The sequence below is a fragment of the Lotus japonicus genome, chromosome 3 (assembly GCF_012489685.1).
Source record: "Lotus japonicus ecotype B-129 chromosome 3, LjGifu_v1.2".
NCBI lineage: Eukaryota > Viridiplantae > Streptophyta > Magnoliopsida > Fabales > Fabaceae > Lotus > Lotus japonicus.
In genome coordinates this window covers 72745583-72768704 of record NC_080043.1, presented here as the reverse complement: position 1 = coordinate 72768704, position 23122 = coordinate 72745583, and the positions used below count along the sequence as shown (strand labels likewise).

General features: G+C 39.2%; 6 protein-coding genes across 6 annotated transcripts; 4 read left to right on the top strand and 2 right to left on the bottom strand.

Annotated features, from left to right (window-relative positions):
* Positions 1-453: 453 nt before the first annotated feature.
* LOC130745738 (probable WRKY transcription factor 40) lies at positions 454-2974 on the top strand. The gene is made up of 5 exons (XM_057598105.1): positions 454-668; positions 764-826; positions 1203-1535; positions 1875-1991; positions 2098-2974. Exons 1-5 carry the CDS (start codon positions 591-593, stop codon positions 2446-2448), a joined length of 942 nt encoding a protein of 313 aa, XP_057454088.1. The 5' UTR covers positions 454-590; the 3' UTR covers positions 2449-2974.
* Positions 2975-4293: 1319 nt separating this feature from the next.
* Positions 4294-9634, bottom strand: LOC130745737 (uncharacterized). Its single transcript, XM_057598104.1, has 5 exons — positions 8788-9634; positions 5973-6030; positions 5793-5876; positions 5416-5557; positions 4294-4862 (listed from the first exon to the last, which is right to left on the bottom strand). Exons 1-5 carry the CDS (start codon positions 9272-9274, stop codon positions 4488-4490), a joined length of 1146 nt encoding a protein of 381 aa, XP_057454087.1. The 5' UTR covers positions 9275-9634; the 3' UTR covers positions 4294-4487.
* Positions 9635-10226: 592 nt separating this feature from the next.
* Positions 10227-13118, top strand: LOC130745735 (photosynthetic NDH subunit of subcomplex B 1, chloroplastic). Its single transcript, XM_057598103.1, has 6 exons — positions 10227-10880; positions 11434-11624; positions 11731-11988; positions 12205-12310; positions 12559-12644; positions 12772-13118. Exons 1-6 carry the CDS (start codon positions 10293-10295, stop codon positions 12935-12937), a joined length of 1395 nt encoding a protein of 464 aa, XP_057454086.1. The 5' UTR covers positions 10227-10292; the 3' UTR covers positions 12938-13118.
* Positions 13119-14406: 1288 nt separating this feature from the next.
* On the bottom strand, positions 14407-22085 carry LOC130745734 (phosphatidyl-N-methylethanolamine N-methyltransferase). Its single transcript, XM_057598102.1, has 2 exons — positions 21719-22085; positions 14407-14896 (listed from the first exon to the last, which is right to left on the bottom strand). The coding sequence occupies exons 1-2, from the start codon at positions 21961-21963 to the stop codon at positions 14647-14649; spliced, it is 495 nt and encodes a 164-aa protein (XP_057454085.1). The 5' UTR covers positions 21964-22085; the 3' UTR covers positions 14407-14646.
* Positions 15476-17742, top strand: LOC130745732 (uncharacterized). Its single transcript, XM_057598100.1, has 3 exons — positions 15476-15769; positions 16337-17378; positions 17461-17742. The coding sequence occupies exons 2-3, from the start codon at positions 16340-16342 to the stop codon at positions 17583-17585; spliced, it is 1164 nt and encodes a 387-aa protein (XP_057454083.1). The 5' UTR covers positions 15476-15769; positions 16337-16339; the 3' UTR covers positions 17586-17742.
* Positions 17895-18651, top strand: LOC130745733 (nucleolin 1-like). Its single transcript, XM_057598101.1, has 3 exons — positions 17895-18219; positions 18313-18520; positions 18560-18651. Exons 1-3 carry the CDS (start codon positions 17986-17988, stop codon positions 18634-18636), a joined length of 519 nt encoding a protein of 172 aa, XP_057454084.1. The 5' UTR covers positions 17895-17985; the 3' UTR covers positions 18637-18651.
* Positions 22086-23122: the final 1037 nt, after the last annotated feature.

Sequence of the window (23122 nt, the reverse complement as noted above, 5' to 3'; positions counted from 1 at the left end):
TGAAAAATGTTAAAACACTAAAAAAGCCACATGAGATTTATTAAACACATAAGCGTTCCACTCACCTTTAGCCTGCCACCGGACAAGGTTACTTGAGCTTCATCATCCACCGGTGACACTAAACCCAATTTTCCAACACAGATAATAATCAATTTTGTTCGGTTGAATTTAACTTAAAACCAGACTACGAAATGGTAGTAAACCCAAAAAGGAAAATAAAAAATAGGTATATGTGAGATTGTAACATGTCCCACAATCGACATTGTTATTAAAAATATAAAATAAAATTAAGAAAAAGAACTGGACCAGCTTCATTGGTAACGTTCGTGTATGCCAGCTTTTTTAATATTCAAGTGGGGTGTATTTCCCATGTGTCTCCTTCCACTCAGTTTCCTTGCTCAAGTTGAGTTCGTCAAGTGCTACCTAGCGACCCCTATATATTATATATATCCTTCATCTTGGTTGCTTGACCCGAATATCTAAAACAATCTTTCCTGCTTTTCTCTTAGCTCTATCTATTCATACTCTTCATTCAGGTTTAGCTTCATCCATAATTTAGCAACAGCTTTTGGATAATTTGTTTGGCAGCTATGGACTGTTCAGCATGGATTAACACTTCATTGGATCTCAACATTCATTCCCACAAAGTTCATCAACAAGTTGTTCCTGTAAGTATAAAAGTCAAATAATATATCATTATTGCTCTTATGTGAATGCTTCCTTAAAATATTGTCTGACTGATATTGTTGTGTGTTGATTTCAGAAGAAGGAGGTGGAAAGCAAGCTTTTCTCTTTGGGGATGACTGAGTTTTCTGTTGAAGAAGAGGTTAGTTTAGTTTAGCCAATTGTTTTAATTCATTAATCATTTTTCTCTGCTTTCCTTTCTTTGACATCATTAGTTAGACTCTAGAACAAACAATTTAGTGCATCTTTAGAAATCTTCTATAATTGATTCTAAAGTCAAATTCAATTCTCAATTGAAACTTTTGTAAGTAGCTTCTGTGTGTCGGAATTGATTCTGAGAAAAGAGAATGTTATACAAGACTCCAAATGTGAAAGTACACTTTTCATTGATGTTGCACCCTGAGCCTTAGACACCTTTTGCTTGGATGATTCTCTTGTTCATTAGTCCATTATAGAATAGCCCTTTCGGCTATAACTCTGTGAATGATTCTAAAATGTGCTTTTGCTTCTAATTTCAGTCAACCAATGAGTTGGAGGAGGAGCTGAAGCGGGTGACAGCAGAAAACAAAAAATTGGTTGAAATGCTCTCAGTGGTGTGTGAGAACTACAACACTTTGAGAAGCCAATTGATGGAATACATGAGCAGAAATCCTGAGAAGGAGCTCAGCCCATCATCAAAGAAAAGGAAGTCTGAGAGCAGCAATAACAACAGTGATCTGGTGGGGGTTAACAATGGAAACTCTGAGAGCAGCTCTACTGATGAAGATTCTTTCAAGAAACCGAGGGAAGAAACCATCAAAGCAAAGATTTCAAGAGCTTATGTCAGGACTGAAGCAACTGATACAGGATTTGTAAGGCTCTTTACTCTCTTATATAGCAAGTCCCATTTGGAAGAGTTTATTTTGGTTTATCTTATAGTATAAGCACTTTTATAAGTGTTTGGGAGAGCTTATGTGAAGTTTATGACCAACCTATAAGCTGTTTCCAGCTAATTTTCATAAGCTCCCCAGATTAGCTTCTGAATAAGCCCTTATACTACTCACCTATAATCTATTTTGAGCTTATTTCAATGCGTTTATCAAATTAGCTTATGATTAAGTGTTTATAGGTAACTGTTTTATAGCAATGTAGCTCAGAGTCAAACTATTTAGGTAACTGTTTGACATGTTTTTCATTGTATGTGCTTTTAGGTTGTGAAAGATGGATACCAATGGAGGAAATATGGGCAAAAGGTGACCAGAGATAACCCTTGTCCAAGAGCATATTTCAAATGCTCTTTTGCTCCAAGCTGCCCTGTCAAAAAGAAGGTAAAGCTAAGTGCTAACATTGAATTAGGAACTGGTTACAGAAATACCAGTGTTGAACTGAATCTCAAACTAACTTGGTTTTGCTCTTGCTTGGTTATTTATTCAGGTGCAAAGAAGTGTAGATGATCAATCTGTCCTGGTTGCTACTTATGAAGGGGAGCACAATCATCCTCAACCTTCTCAAATGGAGGCAACATCAGGCTCCGGCCGCAATGTGAGCCTAGTAGGCTCCATGCCTTCTTCAAAGTCTCTCAGCTCTCCTGCTCCAGCAGTTGTAACTCTCGACTTGACAAAATCTCGGTGCAGCAATGATTCCAAGAATGCAGAACCCAGAAAAGATTCAGCTAAGTTACCACAGGTTTTGGTGGAACAGATGGCTACTTCTTTGACCACAGATCCTAATTTTAGAGCAGCACTTGTTGCAGCCATCTCAGGAAGGCTTTTGCACCAGAATTGAATGGAAATTTGGTTGAGCTTAGCTAACTTAGTGTCAAACTGTTGAGTATTCCATAGAGTGGATCATTTTTTTTTAGAGCATAGGATCTCTATGTAAATACAACATGGAAGATTGGGACATAATTCTCACTTTGATCCTGGAAGTGGAAATATAGAGTGGATCAATGCGGATAGCATGATCAGTTCAGCCTGGTCGGCTCTTCATTTTGGCCAAAATATCTAGGATACCTCAAATCAGATATCTACACAAGTTCTTGCAAAATTCTCTGAAAGGAAAAAAAAAGAAAGATTCTTCAATGCAGTGCAGCTCTAGTGACACTACAATTTCTTATTGTTCATCTTCTTCAGCGCAGCCCTACTTCTCAATGTTCTAACTTCTAACACACAGACTTAGGCCCCAAGCTTTATCTTTTTCATTTTAGAAATTGTATTATGCATTAATCAAGTATTATTGATGATGAAGTTTACCTCATCAAAACATAGAAGGAAAATAAAAAGCGATGTGCGTAATGAGTTTTCGATTCAAAGATTGATATTTTGTTGATTTGAGAAGCAAGTCCTAATGATTGAATTTGAAGTTATAGTTGATTGAGTTTTATACATGTATCTAAAGATCATATTACTCATGTACATGAAATTGATAGGTATGGAAATATTGAATCCAGATTCAGAATATGTATGGAGGACACTGTCACAAATCTGAAAAAGGTTGTTTACTGAAAGCAAATTCTCATCAATCTTCTGAGCTACAAACTGATGCAGTTCTGCGTTTCTCTATTGTGTCATGCACATTCTAACTGATTATATTTCTAACAATAAGTTTAAGCTTTTGGGATAATTGGTTCATGACATGATATCAGAGTCTCTAGCCAAGTGATCTAGTGTTCAATCATTTCCGCATCCAATTCGTCTAATAAAAGAAGTTGAATTTCAACACATGGTATGGGAGCTTGTGCATTGTTCACACTTAAACTTTTAGGATAATTGGTTCATGATAGTCCTGACTCCTGAGGCTTCCCGGTGAAAGCTTGTTCTTTGTGTTATTATAAGTTAGAGCAACTGCACCCAAGTTTTTTGCACGTTTTATGTCTGGTAAGGCAATACTTAACTTTTTCAAGGTGTGAAAACAAAACCCAAATGATTAAACAAACATGCACTTACATTCAAGATTCTGGCCGTTTGTGTTTATATTCAAGTGTAATTATTATCTTAATTTGGACGAAACTGAATATTTCTTTCGAACTATACTATTAGCTGTGATCCCTGGCGTGATAATAAACTAACATTTAAACCATTAACCTTGTGGTTTGGCTGTGATACAACCTCATTTTCAACAAGCCAAATTGGCCTAATGCCTCGGACTTCCCCCGGCAAAATATTATAACACTGGTTTCATGAAATTAGGTACCAGCTAGAACCACAATCTTCCTGAGATATTATTCACTATTAGACCAAATCTTCAAAAAGAGTACATTGAGGACCACTGACTAAGTAGGCAATGCTGGTCATAGTTGACGGTCTACCGGAGACTTGATTAAAGAAAACAAAGCCCCTCAAGGGAGGCCTGAATTGGTCCCCCAATCGTAGGGTGAAGTCCTAAAGGGAACCAATTTCTTGACCGCATAAAATAAGTATGTTTGAGACTTGGTAGGTTTCCATGTTAGGAATATAAATGATTCTAAAAAAGGCCAATTATGTTAGTTTTCAACGTGAAATCAAACCTACTATACGCATATTGGAAAATTCAACATTTGATTCTAAAGCTAGAATCAATCCTGTGAGAAGCTTCTAAGCTCCAGAATTGATTCCGAGGAAAAAGAAACTGATCGAGGAGGAGTGGAAGGGCTAACTACAACTGCAACGATTTCAGCATATCTTTCATACATGAGAACTTGAAGGACAAAGGTCATTTTACTTTTCAAACAAATACAACTGCCTTCGGGCTATTGCATTCAAATCTGTATGGATTTGTACATTCCACAGCCTACCCACCTCCCCTGAAATCCACCACATGACCATTCATTAACCGAAGTCCTGAAACTACTTAGAGGTGAAGTTCAACTTGTTCACAGCTAGCAACAGACCCATCTCATTAGGCTCCTCCTCATTGGCCTTCTCTTTGACCTTAGAGTTGAGGGAGCTCTCTTTGTTCACTGTTTCTGCATTGGAGGTACACTCCTTGAATCTGAAGCAACTGATAAGGTGGTCATTTGTTAGACCAGCTACTTGCATAAAAGTATAGATGACTGTTGGTCCCACGCTCCTGAATCCTCTCCTTACAAGGTCTTTACTTATGAATTCTGCTTTCGGAGATTTGACTGGCACCTGGCGCGCGTACCGGAACTGGCTGACTATTGGCTTATTATTCACAAAGTTCCAAATAAATGTGTCAAAGGACCCAAACTCCTCAATTACCTGCAATGCAATGGGGGACAAAGAAAAATGTAGATAAAGAAAACATAAATAGCCTCGCTATATGACAGTCATAAACCAAGAAAAATTTATGATGCCCATCCCTTAAAACATGTTGAACAGAGAACGAGCGTATTTTCAACCTAGTCTTCTTTTTTATAATGTATATGTGGGTCAGGAAGCAGGTTTATTTCATTTCTCACAATACTTTCCATGGTAGGTAGCAGAGAAGTTAGAAAGTTATAGGTTGATTTATCTTGGCACAGCCTTTTGATTAAAAAAACATAGCAAAGCACTAAAATTGAAACTTCTACACATGGATCAATCCCTCTCTATCCCCAAACAATTGAGTTTTAGTAGAATAGAACAAACAATGTTGAGTAAAGAGCACTCTGGTTTCTATATACTAGATTCTAGATATAGAAAAATTGGTGGATTAGAGAATCCAAAGCTAATCTACTATGTCTTACAAGTGGCAGGCTGCTTTTCATTGGAATTGAACTTTACCATAATATTATATATAAGATTAGAAAATTAAGATGTGTAAGTATATTACCTTACACATTTGACGTGCATTTTCAATTATTGATCGCAACCTCAGCTCTGATAGCAACGTGCAGGCAGAGTTCCCTGGTGCAACTATCTTCTTCTCATTCATTTTTGAAACAACATTTGGATCAAAATCCAAAAAGACTTCCCTGTGTTCATGGATAAGTCACAACAGTTAATCCAAAGCTAAAACCCTCAAAACAGTTTTAGGTTTTAGAGCATTTTCTACACAAAGGTCTTCTAAATCTATCAAAAGCAAAATAGAAGCACATGAAAGGAAATAGAATGAGATAATTATTCAATGAGCAACTTTCTCTGATGTGTATGTGCAACATGCCAACCATATAATTACATTTTACAAAAAATATATCAGTAATTCAGTACCGAAATAACTGCCTTTTGCTAAGAATGGTAGGCCACGTAAGTTCAGCCAAGGCTCCAGAGAAGCTGAGCAACTCAAATAGTTTCCTGCAAAAAAACCAAATTCCGTCATTGAGACAGTTTATACCTGGAAACTGAAAACAAAACAGAAAATTGTGCTAATGCCAGAACAAACCCACATACTTGTCATCATGAACAGGAACTCCCCACTCTTCGTCATGAAAAGCAATATAGCATGGTTCTGAAGAGAATGAGTAAAAGTTAGAAATAACGAAAAAGAAATTTGCAATTATAATGTTTAAGAAATGGATTTTCCCCGGATAAAACCCAAGGACTTAACATTTTATTTATCCTCCCACTCTAGGCTTATAGGTATTAGAATTTAGATCATGAAAACCAATGCATATTTGATATTTGGAAAGAATGGCTGTAATGAAAATTCACCTAAGATGGCTGAGATTGAAGGATGAAATGAAAATTAGTAATGCTAACAGGCTAGAGTACCGTACTACCTTTAACAGACTTCATTTTAGCAAAATGACAAGACAAAACGGGAAATAAACTAACTATTCCACCGCACCAAATATTATATTTTGAATACATGTCCACCACTTCTGTTTTTTTTTTTTGTAACAAGAAGAGGCTAATATCTTGATATATGTCATCTGTGACAATACTTGCTATTTCATAAGCCCCTTCAGAAAACAATAGAGCATCATGTCTATTGACATTTTGCAAAATAAAATAAAAACCCCTAAATGAGCTTATCATAATAGATGCATGTATAAGTACAAGTACAGCAATTTTGTTTTTCAAATTCTAATGTCATGACATATCCTTCTACGTCCAAGCCAAAGAAAATGTTTTTGTTAATTGGACAATTATAGATACATGTCGGATCATAAAAGTGAAATTTCATGTTGGACAAGTGTGCAACATGCAGGTGAATAGGCATAGCAACAAAATGGTGTATTCATGCTATATGGTTTGCATGTCTTTTGTGAATCCCAAGCCAAGTCAACTATACTAACTGCCAAATAGCTGTGCTCCCTATAAACAGGAAGCAACAATACAACATGTAACATGAATACGTATGACATGAATATTTGGATAGGATAAATTTTCAAATTATAAGACATGATATGACTACAAATCATAATGCAATGCATTGAGGATTTACTCAACAAAAAACAAAAATCTTAAATCAAAAGAGTGTGAATGTTTTAAGAGAAATGCTACCAACACACTCCATTTGATTGGTATATTTTTTCAAAGTCAACACACTTTTAATAAGTGAGAAATGTGTTGACATTTTTAAAAATAGAGCAATCATATGATGTGTTCAAACAAGTGTGTTGCCAGCACTCATCATGTTATAATGTTGTAAAAGTGAGCATGGGTCAATATAGTCATAATAAAATGCTAGAAATTATGTAATGGGTGTGGTATTCCCATCTTATTGGTTTAAGTTTAAAAGATAAAGTAAAAAGTTGCAAATGCAGCGAGGAGTTCTGAAGTGTCGTATATGGGTATGACAAGGATATGACTACTATTATGAACTTGAAGTGACATACTGTCCCAATTCCTTTACCACATATATGAGTCTGCCAAGCTAGTGGTAAAAAAAGGTTGAGCATCCTCGAGTTACACAAGGATACAAATGACTACAACCCTTGATCAGGATGTCAATAGCAACCTCAAACCATTTCATAAGTTGCAACCTTTAACTCACCACTGTGGACAGTCATGAATAGAAAATTTCATGTGGGGGGCGAATTGTGTATGAACATGGAACTATCATTCATTGTCCAACTACACCGATGCCAAACTTGATAGGTTTGGAATTCCAATTAGTATATATTAACACTAAAATTATCCTTTGCTTTTTAAAACAAAATGAGAGAGCAATGATAGGTGTATCTTGAGAACCTGCTCATGAGTCATAATTTTTAATTGACACGATTCACACAAACAGAGAATACGCATTCAATCAATCGAGTGATCACACACAGTGTGACTGATATGAAATATTAATTGGTAAATATATGTTACTATAGTACCTAAGAACGCAAGACATGGAACGAACTCTGATATTATTCAAGGCTTCCAACCAAATGAACCAATCAAAATTAAAAATATATCTCAATAAGCAAGCTGTCATCAGTTTGAAAATGTAACTAGCTGCCTGCCTAAATATCGTCTACCATTCTTCTGAGGACAAAATTCCACATGATCTCCATGTAAAATGCCCAGTTAACTTACTAAACTGCTAATTGACTAGGTGGCTTACTAACTACATTAAAATTGAAATAAAGGGATAGAATAAATTGAAATGGAATTGAATTATAATAGGATCCCATTTCGATTCAAGCTTATTGGAGCATATCTACTAGAGAATGCCTAAATTAGCTTCAATAAATGCTCTTTGTTTGCATCCAAACAGGTACTAGTTCCATTGTCAGGATTGTTTAAAATGAGTTGAAGTGGAATGGAACATGATAAAATGCATTCAATCTCTTCTATCTAATATCTTACATTTTCCTATCCTCTAATTCAGGATATGGAATAAAACAAGCCTTTTCCTTCATTCCATTATAAAAGAATCCAAACAATACGTTACATTCACTTCATTCTGTTCCTGTTACTTTATTAAAGTCCATTCCGCTTCACTTCTTTTCCACTCCACCCTCCATCAGATATCCAAAACTAGCTAAGTACCTGGAAATTTCTCCTAAACTTAGTGCTTGCTTACCTTTCCTGAAGTTCATTATTACCTACATTGCATTCAATTATAACTTTGCAAGTATGTTAAGCTTTTGGCACATTCATTCTCTTCACTCTCCATATATCCATACAAAGGGGTGGCATAGTAAACACTTATCCATCTCAGTTGTTTCCAAAAATCGCGCAAATACCTCAAACCAATAGTATCAATGGTCACAAAACTCACAACTCACAACACATTAAGCAAATCAGGATCAAGAAGGAATCAAGATACCTGTATTCGCTGTAACCCAAGCACACCTTTTCTTGCTCTCTAAGCCATCAGTTGAATCTGCGTCAACAGATGAAGCCGCCACGGCCACATTGTCAGCGCTCACCTTCTCCGTCCTGGCACCAGCCTGCTTCTTCCTCACGCGCCGAGCCACCTTCCCGCTCGACGACGCGCCACTGCTCTGCGTGGAAGAATCCGTAGACGACGCATCCGAGGAGCACGAAGCACTCATCGACAGGTTCTTCAGCACAGCAAGGTGATGATGATCCTGCCGCCTCGAAACCACCGGCGACACCAACACACGCTGCGGCGGGTTCGGATGCGCCACCGGCTTCTTCTCCTTCTCCGTCTCCAGCACCGATTTCTTCACCGGCTTCCGCCCATCGACGGCGGCAGGCCGAGCCTTGTTGCAAGCCGGGACCAGCACCGGGCGCGCCTCATGGTCGCCGACGGCCACGTTCATGGATCGAACTCTGGGTGGGCCCGACATTCCAAACCTCTCAGGTCAATGCTTTCTCACCAGAATCGATTAAAGAAAGTGATTTTTTTTCCAACTTGACTTGGTTTGAAAGTTCGAACTTCCAATGCAAAACCCTAGAAAGAGTGAGAGTTTTTTGATTTTTCAGCTACATTTCACTGAAAACTGAGCTAGATTTTGAGTTTTTCACCCATTTTTGTTGAGTGGGTGAAAATTGAAAATGATAGAAGCTAGCTTTAATTGCTGTGGTGTTCAGTGTTGAGTGATGGTGGCTGAAAGGGGTTGCTGAAGGAAAAGAGTGAGAAAGTGAAAGGTAAAATTTGAAAGAGGAAAAATGGGTAACGTTATGTGAAGGGAAAATTGAAAATTCTGATGGGAAGTTGGTAGAGAAAGCAACGAATCAAACCAAAAGGAGGGTCCCCAAAGGGTAGTTAAGTCGGTAACGCAGACTGAGTATGTGAGAAGAGTTATTGGGTTTGATTCTCACACAATACACGATCCCGACACAATACACTTTAACAGAGGGATGAAAAACTTTAACTGCGACTAAATCCTGAATTTGACGGCATCAAAATGGTGAAATGTGTATTGGATAGTTATAAATAAATAAAAAAAGCAAAAGGAGGGTGGTGTAGAGAGAGAAAAATGAAAGTTTTTGGTCGACCAATGAGGGAGTGAAACGTAGGAGAGAGAAATTATCGACGTCAAACATTTTTGTCGGAGCTCAAGAGGAATAGGTTGTTTCTATTCTGGTTGGATTGGCACGTGTGATGCTGTCCAACGCCGCCGTTTTGGTTCTTTTGAGGGTTGCCAAAACGGCAACTATGGTTGTCGTTTTTTAGTAGAAGAAGAAGATTGATGATAAATTGATTATAATAAGCTGAACTAGTGAACTACACATAAGGAGGAGTGATAGGACCCACTTATCCAACGCTTTTCCACACATTCAAACTGGTTGTAATCTACTAATGTGTTTGTAATGTATCATCATGCAAGCAAGGCAAAAAAGGAAGCAACTTAGAAAAATTCAATGGCTGCAGCTTACTATATAGTGCCAAGTCCAAAAGCTTTCTCATCTTTACCTTCCATTCCATCATGTCATCAAACACATGTTTCATTATTGGGTTCATTAGACTATCCATTCCATAACTCTACTACTAGGAGAAGAAATGTTGAGGTCAATTTGAAGAAGAAGAACCCTTGGCTTGACCCATTTGATGAGGGGGAAGACCCTGAGTTGGAGTATGGGTCCTTGTTTGCAGATGGTAAGCAGGACGAGGATCCGAGGCCGCCGGATAACCCGGACAGTCCATACGGGTACTTGAAATTCCCTGCTGGATATTCAGTGGAGATAGCTTCCTTGGGCTTGAAAGTGAGGGGAGATGTGAGGAGGTGCTGCTGTGTGATCGGTGGTGGTGTTTATGAGAGCCTCTTGTTCTTTCCGGTTATTCAGTTGATTAAGGACAGGTACCCGGGGGTTCAGATTGATGTGGTGGCGGGCGAGAGGGGGAAGCAGACGTTTGAGTTGAATAAGAATGTGAGGTGGGCGAATGCTTATGACCTTGATAATGATTTTCCAGAGCCAGCAGAGTATACTGATATGGTTGGAGTTCTAAAGGTTGGCCACCATATTTTCTAGATGTTTTGTCTAAAGCTACTTTTAATCCTTTATATACAGAACAAACATGTTTGGATCAATTTTTCTTTCCTCACAATCAATTACGGTACTCGAAAATTTATTTTAACTTTAGAATCAATTATAGATAGATTTTCAAACATGCACACCTTAACGTGAGTTTTAAAGTAATTAATCACATCAATGAGGGTTGATCCAAATTGTAGAAAATTGATGGCACCGTTCTATATGCAGGTCAAACACTATTTGTAGAGAACATTATGCATGTCATGCAACTCTGAAAATATTATGGATCTTTCAAGGGTTTAGAGGCTTCCCTGACATGAAGAAGCTTAAGAATATACATTTTTCTAACTCAATTGTAATGAAATTTGCAACTGCTGGGGCTTATTACAATGTTAGGCATTGCAATGCTGCTTGTTGCAACCAAACTGAAAATTCTGCCAGCTTTTGCTTGCTACTTCCTAACTTACATATACTTGAAGTTCTCCTATACAGGTTTAGATACTGATGCATTGCTGCACTATACTTGCAGAATAGGTATTATGACATGGTCTTAAGTACCAAATTGGCAGGCCTAGGCCATGCAGCATTTTTGTTTATGACCACTGCCAGAGACAGAGTTAGCTATATCTACCCAAATGTGAATGCTGCAGGAGCAGGACTATTTTTATCAGAAACATTCACACCAGATGCTCTAAATCTTTCAGAGGGAGGATATCATATGTGAGCTCATAGTAGAACACAAATGATTTACGCTTAAATTAGGAAGATTTTCCTGAAATTTTTCTTTAATTGAATTGATCTTTTTGTCATGAGTTTGCTGGACTAGGTATCATCAGATGGTTGACTGGCTAGGAAGACCATTTCGAAGCATTCCAAGGGAACCTGTGCTGCCACTTAGGGTGTCAATTTCAAGGAAGCTGAAGGAGGTTGTAGAGCAAAAATACACAAAAGCAGGTGTAAAAAAAGGAAAATATATTGTGATTCATGGGATACAATCAGATTCAAACGCCTCAATGCAGTCTGCGGGTGATCCTGATAGCTTGCTACCCATTGAAGTGTGGGCTGATATTGCAGAGTCTATAAGGTATGGAATGAGTTAAAGCATTCTCCATGTGATAAAGAGTCTGTAAGCTTTTGACTTGTTACTACTTGTTTCTTGACATATAAGAATTATAACAGTACACCAAGTCAAAAGGTACCATGCTTAAGAATGTTCACTAAATAAGTGCTCATCATGCATTTTCTCCTTATCTTTGATTTTCTGGTGATGATAGTTTATCTGATAAAAAATGATTTACAGGGGATTTACACCACTTTTTGTCATTCCACATGAGAAAGAAAGGGAAAATGTGGAGGAAATCGTGGGAGAAGAAGCCTCCATTATCTTCATCACCACCCCTGGACAGGTACTAGTATCTTCTAGTTATTTTGCGAGCAACAAACAGTGAAGAAAATCCAGATGGTTGCAAAATGTGAAAACATTGAACTGTGAAATGATGAATGAATAGATAGCTAAATAAGCTGCTGGAATAAAGGGAAAAGAAAAGAAGGGGAGAGACAGAAATAAGGGGCAGAGCAATAGGCTCTTGAGTTTTGAGCATATATGGTCTCCATACAATACTTATGGGATTTATTCTCTGGTTATATGATTTAGATGGCTGCTCTTATTAACGACTCAGCTGGAGTTATAGCCACCAATACAGCTGCCATTCAGCTTGCAAATGCACGTGACAAGCCAAGGTACTTTTATCATTCACATAAACTATAATGGTTCCCTTAAAGGTGTCTTTATTTATCTGTGAAGGAAAAAATGGTTTAAGTACAACAGCCACATAACTCCAATAAAATTGTTTCTCTTTTTATGCAGTATTGCACTATTTGGCTCTGAAGAGAAGGGTAACAAGTTTGTTCCACTGGCTGAAGAGAAGAAATGCATTGTAATATCATCCAAGACAGGGAAGTTGATTGATATTGATGTTAAGGCTGTGAAAAATGCAATTCAAACTTTCAGTGTGTCTTTTGCTTTAGTATAGTAGGAGAAGGCAATGGGAAGGTTTCTGGAGTTCAGGTTATGTGATTGTATTAATAGTAAAGGCAATGTATATCACTGTATCTACAGATTTATGCTCGACTTCATGTTCCAGATGGGAAACAAGAATATGAAAATGAAAGTCAAAACACTGTTATAAAGAGGAAGGTCTTTAAGGATGAAAATTGGTCAAAATGGACTTTATACTGCCCATTTCCGTCTAAGCCCTGTTTGATAACTAGAGTGAGAGAGAAATCTGTAAATTTGAGTGAAAATGATTTCAGATTACAATAACAGAGCACTTCGAAGCTTTATACATGATGCTAACCAACACTTAACAAAAAGCCTAAGAGGATAAACTAGCTAATCAATCAGTTACAAGAGAGTGAAATACTCTATAACCATAAGTACACCACTATCATGTACTCATACATATATACAGTCTAACAAAGCCTAACCTATTTACTTGATACAGGAATCTCTTTAAGGCTTGGCTTGAAGGCTTATTTTGTAATATGACCTTTAAATAAGCTATAAAGGTGTGTTTGAGCAAACAGTTTAATTAAACGCTTATTCATGAGTTTATTTAAGAAGCTTACTAGAACAAGCTCAAAAGAGCTTATACAGAAGTATAAAGGCCCAGTTTGGAAGAGCTTATTTGAGCTTATCTGACAGCATAAGCTCTTATGCCAGTGTTTGGGAGAGCTTATGCAAACAGCTTATGGTCTGCCATAAGCTAATTTCAGCTTATTTTCACAAGCTACACAGGACAGCTTATGAAAAACAGCTTATGCTTATATACAGCTTATTTTTAATTTATTTCAATAAATTTTTAAAAATAGCTTATGAATAAGCGCTTATATCATAAGCGCTTATGACCATAAGCGCTTAATTAAGCTGTTTTTCCAAACGGGGCCTTTACTCTTTTTTATAAGTTACTTTGAGAAGCTTATGAAAATAAGTTTAGAAAAGCTAATAGGTAGGTCATAAGCTATTTTCATAAATTACGGAATTACCCAAACACTTACGTAAATGCTAATATTATAAGATAAGCTCAAATAATTTTTCCAAATACAACATGACTATTTCTACACAAACTTGAAAGCTGAAGTCTATTTATAAGTCTATATGCCTAAATTTGTAGATAGGCCTTTGGTGACAGGACAAAAGTCTAATATAATAATGATATGATTAACTAAAACATATATATTCATTTACATTTACTTAAATACGCTGGTCAGTCAAGCCTAAATGGCTTTTTGAATCCACGAGGTATGGCGTAGTGGTTAGCTCACTTCGGCCTTTAACTATGAGGTCGGGAGTTTGATCATCGTCCATGGGAATGAAGCGTATTTCGTGGTCAGGCATTTACCGCTTAGTGCGAGCACCGCGACGAGGGGATTTGTCATTGATGCCTGAGCTAAATAATGCTACATGCTTTTCTTCTTTTATTTACATTTCACACATAAAAAAGGCGAATAAGGGCACTGCATCTATCATGTAAATTAGCTAACATTTTTTACATGCTTGAAATACACAAGTCATGAGAGACAAAAAAGAGTCTGCATTTCAATAGAAATAATTTGAAGGAATCAGAATTATAAATAGAAATGTCATTCGAGAGGAGGGAAAGAAACAAAAAAGTACAAAGAATTTTGGAAACCCACATGCTACTAACTCCTCCAAGTTATATCTAATCTACTGACAGCAGATTCAATGGACTGGCTTGGCACGAGTAGATGGATCTTCCTTTGATTCCACATGTATCATAAACACATATCCTATAATGAATAGGAGAATGTATTGAAGAGGAAACCATGAGAGGCAAGCAAGAAGACTCAAAATGCTGCCAACATACTGAGGATCTCTGATGACTCCGAAAGGGAACTCAGTTACCCAAGGAATAGTCTTTCCAAAGCGTACACCATAGTAAGTGCCAGCTTCACCTAGCAGCTGATAAACCCTGTTATTTGAACATTTCACTGTTATGCATAGACAAAATTTCAAAGCAACACAGTCAAATCATTTCAAAGCATATTTTGGGAACATCAAAACTATTGAAGCATACACTTTTATATAAAGAAGATGGCGCTCGTCCTCTCAGTAATTCTTCATTTATTATTTATCATCGGAACATTACATCCAATGTTTTAACTTGCGGTCTGCAACAGCAATTGCGGCCGCAATGCCAAGGGATTTGGAGTCCCTTCAATGGCATCATCCCGCATTTATCCGCAACCGCAATTCAAAACCCTGATTATACCATCCATTGAGATATATAGTTTGCAGAACGACAGATAAAAGTCTCTTGAAATACTAGTTCTGTTTTAATTTTTTTGAATAATTACATATTAGTATATGAGAGTTTTGTGTTCACGGTGTGTTTGATGCCAATTGGCAATTAGAACATCGCTTCCGCAATGATGCTATGCAATATGCATTCTCAGCCACAGAATCTGATTTAATTCCTGTTCCTTAAAATTATAATAGTATTCTTTACACACCTAGAACCCAGACATATCAACACCATTAGGGAATTAGATTTCCCACCCCTGGGTTTAGAATTGCCACCCCATTTAAAAGTGGGGAAAAACCAATATTGCCCCTCCGTGTTTTAGTCCGAATGTATAACATTCGGACTCCTCCGAATTTTCAAATGTCGGACTCAGTTAATAATAGAACAAAACTATCAATTCAGATTCACATTTGTAACGGGACAGAACATCAACTCTCGGACTGGTTCAGGAGAAGCGACCCAGAGGCACCCAAATCGACCCACACATCACGACCAAAAGCAACCAAGAATCATCTGTGATTCAAAACCGACCACACTGAGGTAATTTGTTGGAATCCACGACCAAGAATCATGTGTATTTTGAATCATGTGTATTTTGATGAGTTAGTGTTGTGATTTCAAATTTAGGGTTTCAAATTTAGGTATTTCAGATTAGGTTAGGTTTCGAATCCCTTTTTATGAGTTGATTTGGTGAAATTTCATTCCTATTGTGATTTCTGGGGTATATGGGGTTCTGAGGTGCGAATTTGGGGATATTCGTACTCCGAATCTTGAAGATTCGGACTGGTTCAGGACTTCAAGATTCGGACTGGTTCAGGACTTCAAGATTCGGACTTGAGAGATTCAGTACTGTCTCTCCTATTGCTTCTGTTATTGTTTTTCATGATAAGATGAATGGGGTGAAGATAATTTCCATGCTTTTGGCTATCTTAGGGTAGTGGTTAAGGACATAACCAACTTGAGATTTCACATTTGAATTTCATAACATTATTTGAATTGTATTGAAATTTCATAACATTAGTTTACTGTGTATACTTGTGGATTGCTTCAACTAGTTAGTTACTCATTACATAGCTATTAATCTGTTTTCCTTATTTTTTCTGATAGATTATGGCGAGGACAAAGCAAACTAAGAGGGTATCATCTGAAGAGTTGGCCGATCGTCGTGCCTATCTCCACGCTTCTCATAGGCGAGGTGATCATGATACAGATGTGTCGACTTCTCGGAAGCGAGCTAGGAAGGGTGCTAGGAAGGGGGCTCCGAAGGCGACCACTGAGGTTCCTGCCCCTGCTACTGAGGTTCCTGCTACTCAGGTTCCTGATACTGAGGTTCCTGCCCCTGCCACTGAGGTTCCTGCTACTCAGGTTCCTGCTACTGAGGTTCCTGCTCTCTCGACGCCTGAGGTTACTGCTACTGAGGTTTCTCCTCAGTCGACGCCTGAGGTTACCGCCCACGATACTGTTGAGCCTTCCACCTCTTCACTTGATATTGATGCAGTTGAGGAGCCAGAGTCGGAGTCGGGGTCGGAGTCGGGGTCTGAGTCTGAGATTGAGGGTGAGGATGTAGAGGTAGAGGATCCGAATATGCCGCCGCTCCAGAGAGATCCACCGTTTCCTGGTGGGCCGGTTGAGTTGTCACTTCTGCAGCATTACCCGGATCACATAGCGCCGTGGACGTGGCATACCCTACTAGGCACCACTGACCCTCGTTATTCTGAGCGAGGTGATTTGAGGCTTGCCACTGCTGGTACGAAGCTCGGGCTGATGACGTGTGAGGGGGACAATTACAGGGAGGTCCGCTTGATTGTGGAGAGGAGCGGACTGTATCCACTGGTCAGGTGCAGCTATGTAGAGACGGATCCAGGGCTTATATCGGCCCTTGTGGAGAGGTGGCACGAGGAGACTAGTAGTTTCCACATGCCATTTGGGGAGATGACTGTCACCCTTGACGACGTCTCCGCTCTTCTTCACATCCCGGTTGGTGGGAGATTCTACACTCCAGGAGTGGCCTCGAGATATGATGTGGCAGAGACCTGCGCTTTGCTGTTAGGGGGGGATGCAGATTTGTACATGGCTGAGTTTGATAAGCTTAGGGGTCCGACTATGAGGTTCAGCTTCTTGCGAGACCTTTACCCGAAAGCTGTTGCAGGTTTGTTTCATTCATTATCTGAACTTTTTCCAACTATTATTTATATTTACTTAATCATAATTGATATTACATTGTAATGTAGAGGGGCGGTACGAGCATGCAGCCAGGATGTACCTGATGCATCTTGTTGGCGCGACATTGTTCGCCGACAAGAGTGGGGGGGCACTCATTCTCCGCCCGTTGGATAGGCATGCTACAGGATCTTGAGCGGGTGTCGGAGTTCGCGTGGGGCGCCATGGCCCTTGCCACGTTGTACGACCAGCTTGGACAGTCTTCTCGCAGCGGGGTCAAACAGATGGGCGGTTACACTTCCCTGTTGATGGCCTGGGTCTTTGAGCACTTTCCAGACAGGCTCGTTCGCCGGTATGCGAACCCGACTTACACAGAGGACCAGCCCAGAGCTCGTAGGTGGACAGAGTCACGGTCGGGGCATGCTAGGCTTGACGAGAGGCGAGTACTACTTGATGAGTTGACGGCCGACGACGTCACTTGGACTCCATATGAGGCCTACAGGGAATGGCGACAGCGGGATGAGAGGGCTTTGTTCTCAGGCTACATTCGGTGTCCCTATCCCCCTGCTGTGCGACCTCATCTTCCGGAGCGGGTCATGCGACAGTTTGGGTATATACAGACGATCCCGCGCCACCCTAGTGAGATGGATAGATCTCCCGCAGCTGAGGCTGTTGATGCGGCATTCGCAGGTTATGTGCAGTACTTGTTCCCTGAGGGCGACCCTGCTATAGAGGAGGGACAGGCTGTGGGCGGTTACATGGATTGGTACGCTAGAGTGTCTCATTGTTTCATCATACCGGATGAGAGGAGGATTGATCTCAGTGCCGTGGTAAATTTTAAATTTTATTTCTATTTTCTTTATGCACTTGTGGTTTTCTGTATGTGATTTACTAACAGCGTTTTTTTTATTATTTACTTTCAGGCTGCTTTGCGTAGGGCTTTAGAAGTCCTTGAGTTGTCACTTGAGGTGGATGATGCTTTGCTGCCAGGCACACAGGCCCGCGCTTTAACGGAGAGAGCACTTCGCATCCTCCAGGACTTGGCTGGGACACAGGGCATTGCTTACGCTGCTGGGAGAGGAGGTCTGGGAGCAGGTGGCCGAGTAGGTGGCCGAGCCGGCGGCCGAGCAGGTGGCCGAGCAGGTGGCCGGGAGGGCGGCAGGGCAGCAGGTGGCCGGGAGGGCGGCAGGGCAGGAGCCAGGGGAGGTCGTAGGGGTAGGGGAGGTCGTCGGGGTAGGGGACAGTAGGGGACATTAGTTGTATGAGCATTTTGTTGACATTACTATTATGATATTAGGGGACTATGTATTTTGCACTACTATTTCGGATTAGTATGAGTTTTATCTTCACTTTAACGTATATTTTTTTTTTATTTTTCACTTTTACCCTAAACCCTAATAATTTGTGAGCTTTATCTTCACTTTAACATTTTTTTTTTCTTTTTCACTTTTATAATCAACCCTAATAATTTTAAAAATCAATAACTTTTATAACCAACCCTAATAATCAACCCTTGTAATGGAAACCAAAACCTGGCACTCAACAACACAAACCCTTGTAATGAAGTTTAATCTTCAAGATATAATCCGAAACTTCAACCTTCGGATCAGTATGAAACTTCATCCTTCGGATTAGTATGAAACTTCAACTTTCGGACACCTCTGACAGATTCTACCACCTTTTTCAGCACCATTACTCCATAGCACCATCCTTCGGGTGGTTTTCATCTCCATCTCGTTAAAATCTAGTTACACTTACCTTCCGATGAGAGGAGGCGCCCCACCGTTAGAACATCCTGTCATAGCTATTGGTCATGTGACCAATCACTTTGTACAGGTATATCCTCAATTAAATACATATCTTCTTTTTTATTAATACACTCTCTTGTCACGTTAAACAATTTATATTGAAATATATCTAATTTTACTACTATACTCTTAAATGTAGCGGAAGTTGGTGTCTGGACATCCTATACCGCCAATTGCTCCCCAATGGGAATACAACGTTGAAGAACCCGAGTCCGAATGGTGTAAACCGTATAAAGAGCGTTTGGATAGATTTATGGCTGAACACACTGTTTGGATTGGTCCTTGTGTTATTACCAACTTTGATTTAACAGACATAACAGAAGATTGATAATATGATTCATGTTTGTAATGTTGTAACCATGTCTGTAACCATATTATTAGCAAGAATATTTTCCTACATGTATTAAGACAATGCTCCTGTATTGTAACGAGGTATGTTTGTCCCATATTATTGTCACTGCATTTTCACGTTTCTGTCTGTGACAGTATCTGGTTTTAGAGGTACGAATCTTGAAGTTTCATATTAATCCGGGTTTTCAACTCTCGGACGTCTTAAAAAGGGGGGTGGTAAATTTAATTATGAATCAGTCCGGAACTTATAGTCCTGGATTGATCCGAAACTTAAAGTCCTGGAGTGATCCGAAACTTATAGTCCTGGATCACCCTTATCAAGCAGCAGAATGCCTACACAACCAACTCTGACCACCATCAATTACAATCTCAACCACCATCACTGCCTACACAACCAACTCTGACCACCATTAATCTTCACCACCAACCCCATTACTCATTCCTCCTACACCATAAATCCCTTTACTTCCTATATTAGTCCCCTATGCACCAAAGGCATCCTAAACCATTACATTACTTCCCTTCTTCCCTTGTTGCAGGAAATAACCAGAAGAAATGGAACAAGATCCACCATCAACCTTCATCCGCCCTTGCAAACGCCAAGACAACCTTGCCTCCAGCTCTCGTCCTCTCATTCCCGGCCCAGCTGGCGCCGTCCAGGCCGCCATGATTCACCGCAGATCCACCGACGACAAACCAAACATTTCAACCCAACAATTCGTTAGGCAAGTCCTCCAAGACGGCCACGACACCGATCCCGATTTCCAATCCAATGCTTGGCTTTCAGCCCTGCAATTAAACGGATCTGCCACTCCTCTGGGCGCAATCACTCACCATCATGAAAGAGTAGATCACGTCATCGGTGTTATCAAATCCTGCAATCCCAATGGGTTTGGAGATGCAACAGTTACACTCAAGGTATTTCCTTATTCCTCCTTATATTTCAGTGAAATGATTCATGTTTCTCTCATGACATCTGAGATTGAGATTCAGGACCCTACGAGCACTGTTGGCGCTAGTATCCATCACAAGGTCTTCACTGAAAGCGTATTTGCGAAAGACATAACTGTTGGATCTGTTCTGCTTCTCCAAAAGGTTAATCTATAGGCAACTTTAACATTTTAAGCTTCTTTGGACAACTTGGACATCACATCGTTTCTTCACTTTGCTTTCAGGTCGCTGTGTTCTCTCCTAGAAAGTCTAATTGTTATCTGAATATAACCTTGTCCAATGTAGTCAAGGTATGATAATCTTCTTCCACATCTAAAATAAAGCATTTGAATCTTTTCCACATCTACAACAAAGCATTTGAATCTGTTTTCATTATACAGGTATTTTCAAAGGACAGTGCACCTCCACCTGGAAGCTTCACAAACATAACAGAAGATTAATATTAGTTCTTTACTAATTCTATATTAAGGACTATTTGTGTAACTTTTGAAATGCTGAACTTAGATTTCGTATTGTTATTTTGCTTTACTTTTCCAATGCTTAACTTGGATTATGTATTGTAATTTTGTTTAAATTGGATTATGTAACTTTTCAATTTTAAAGTCATGTTATATTTGCTGCAATTGGACTAAAGTCATGTTATTTTAACTGTAATTAAAGAATCCGAAGGTTTAACTCTCGGACTAGTCCAGAACATCAACCTCTGGACTGGTATGGAGGTTTAAGTCCCGGAGGGTATTCCCGGCATTTTTTTAAAAAGACTAGGGTGGCAATTCTAAACCCAGGGGTGGGAAATCTAATTCCCACACCATTAGGCCATGTATTATGAACTTACTCTATTGCATTAACTTTTATACTTCCATTTCACACAAGCAATTTACTTTAACATCTAATTAGCATATTTCAATTTCACTAAACTTGGCACTAGTATGTATCATTGATCTCATTGGTAAAGTCAAATTACCAGACTGAAAAATCAATATCAATACAGCATTGGAATTGAGCATTCAACATCCATCTTGGCTTAAAAGTAACAAACCACTATAAAGTGGGAAAGTAACAAACTTTTATAAACCCCATTTTCAATAAACAACAGATTTAAAACATCCTCAATTTCAGCAAAGAAACAAACTTTATAAAACCCCATAATTAATTAGATCCTAAAAATTCTCCAATACCCAGAAAACAAAACAAGCAATGACAGAGGCAGAGACTGAACCTGAAGTTAAGGAATTGGCCAAAGGCGAAGAGGGGCCAGAAGTAGAAGGGAGGAGGCCAGCTGAAGGAAGAAACGGAGTAGAGGGAGATGAACTGAATGAGCTTCAAGAAGTACGAAACGTGAGCCATGGCCTTGGTTGGGTCGCGGCCTTTGCCGCAGAGGTTGGCCCATGACTGCGGCGAGTTCCAGAGCCAGTAGTAGAACGGGAACGGCGACACCACTCCGAGTACGGCCGCAATGCCCATCGTGGAAATTATCGCAGATCTCTGCTCCTCCTTTTGGAAAAGAAGTGTCAGTGTCAGTGTGTCACTCACTCCCAACTCACACAGTAGTCACACAGGACTTTATGTTCTCTGGAAAATGTGAATAATTGTTGGAAGTGTTGCACTAATTTAATTAGTTGGTACTTTTTTATTCACTAATCTTGGCACTTGAAAATAAATATTAATTACATTCAGATCGTACAAGGAAAGCATGGGTTACATTAATGGTGCCCACTAGGATGGTGAACTTTTTTTTTAGGCTTAATTCCAGTTTGGGTCCCTGATGTTTCAGAAATGTGCGATTTGCATCCCGTGTTTAAAACGTACGGTCAAGCTCCCTAATGTTTCTCAAACGTGCGATCGAAGCCCTTCCGTCCATATCTGTTTGGTTCCGTCTGTTGACCAAACAGAGCTGCGTCCACGTGTAATAAAACGAGCGAATTTACTCCCAGATCTTTCATCTTTGTGCAATTTGCCTCCCTAATGTTTAAAAACAGAATTTGAAAAAAAAATCTTTAATTTTTAACAGATTGTAACAAAAAAAAAGATCATTAATCTGTTTCAGATATATCATTAATCTTGAATGAAAACAAATCATTCATTATCAGATTCAAATCAACAACAATTCAAGAAAAAAAAATTGAATCTTCAATTCATGTTCGTTAACAAAACAACACCTTTATCAAGAATAATAATAACAATTTTCTCCCTAGTTCATCTTCCACTTTCAAACACACACATTTCTCTCCATCTTTCATGAAAAAACAGATCCAGCACAAACAAAAAACACATAAATAATGCAAGAAACCAGAAAACCAGGAAGATTTAGACAGGGATAAGCCATTTTCATCTCATCAGATTTAGCCACCCATTCATCTTTCAGAATCATCGTTGCCCTCTCTGGCTGAAATTCATGGCCATTGCAAAACCTCAGAGCCACATCCAGAGATCTGCAGCAAGTCATCAGTTACTACACAAAAAAACCTAGAAATCATCAAAGCAACGAAACCCAAAAAGGAGAGTGGAACTAGGGGATTTGCAGGAGGTGATAGCGTTCCTTGTGAGCATACTGGGAGTGGCGTTCTACATGTTTAAGGATGATGTCCTCACTGAAGTTGTGAGAGTTGGGATTTAGGGATTT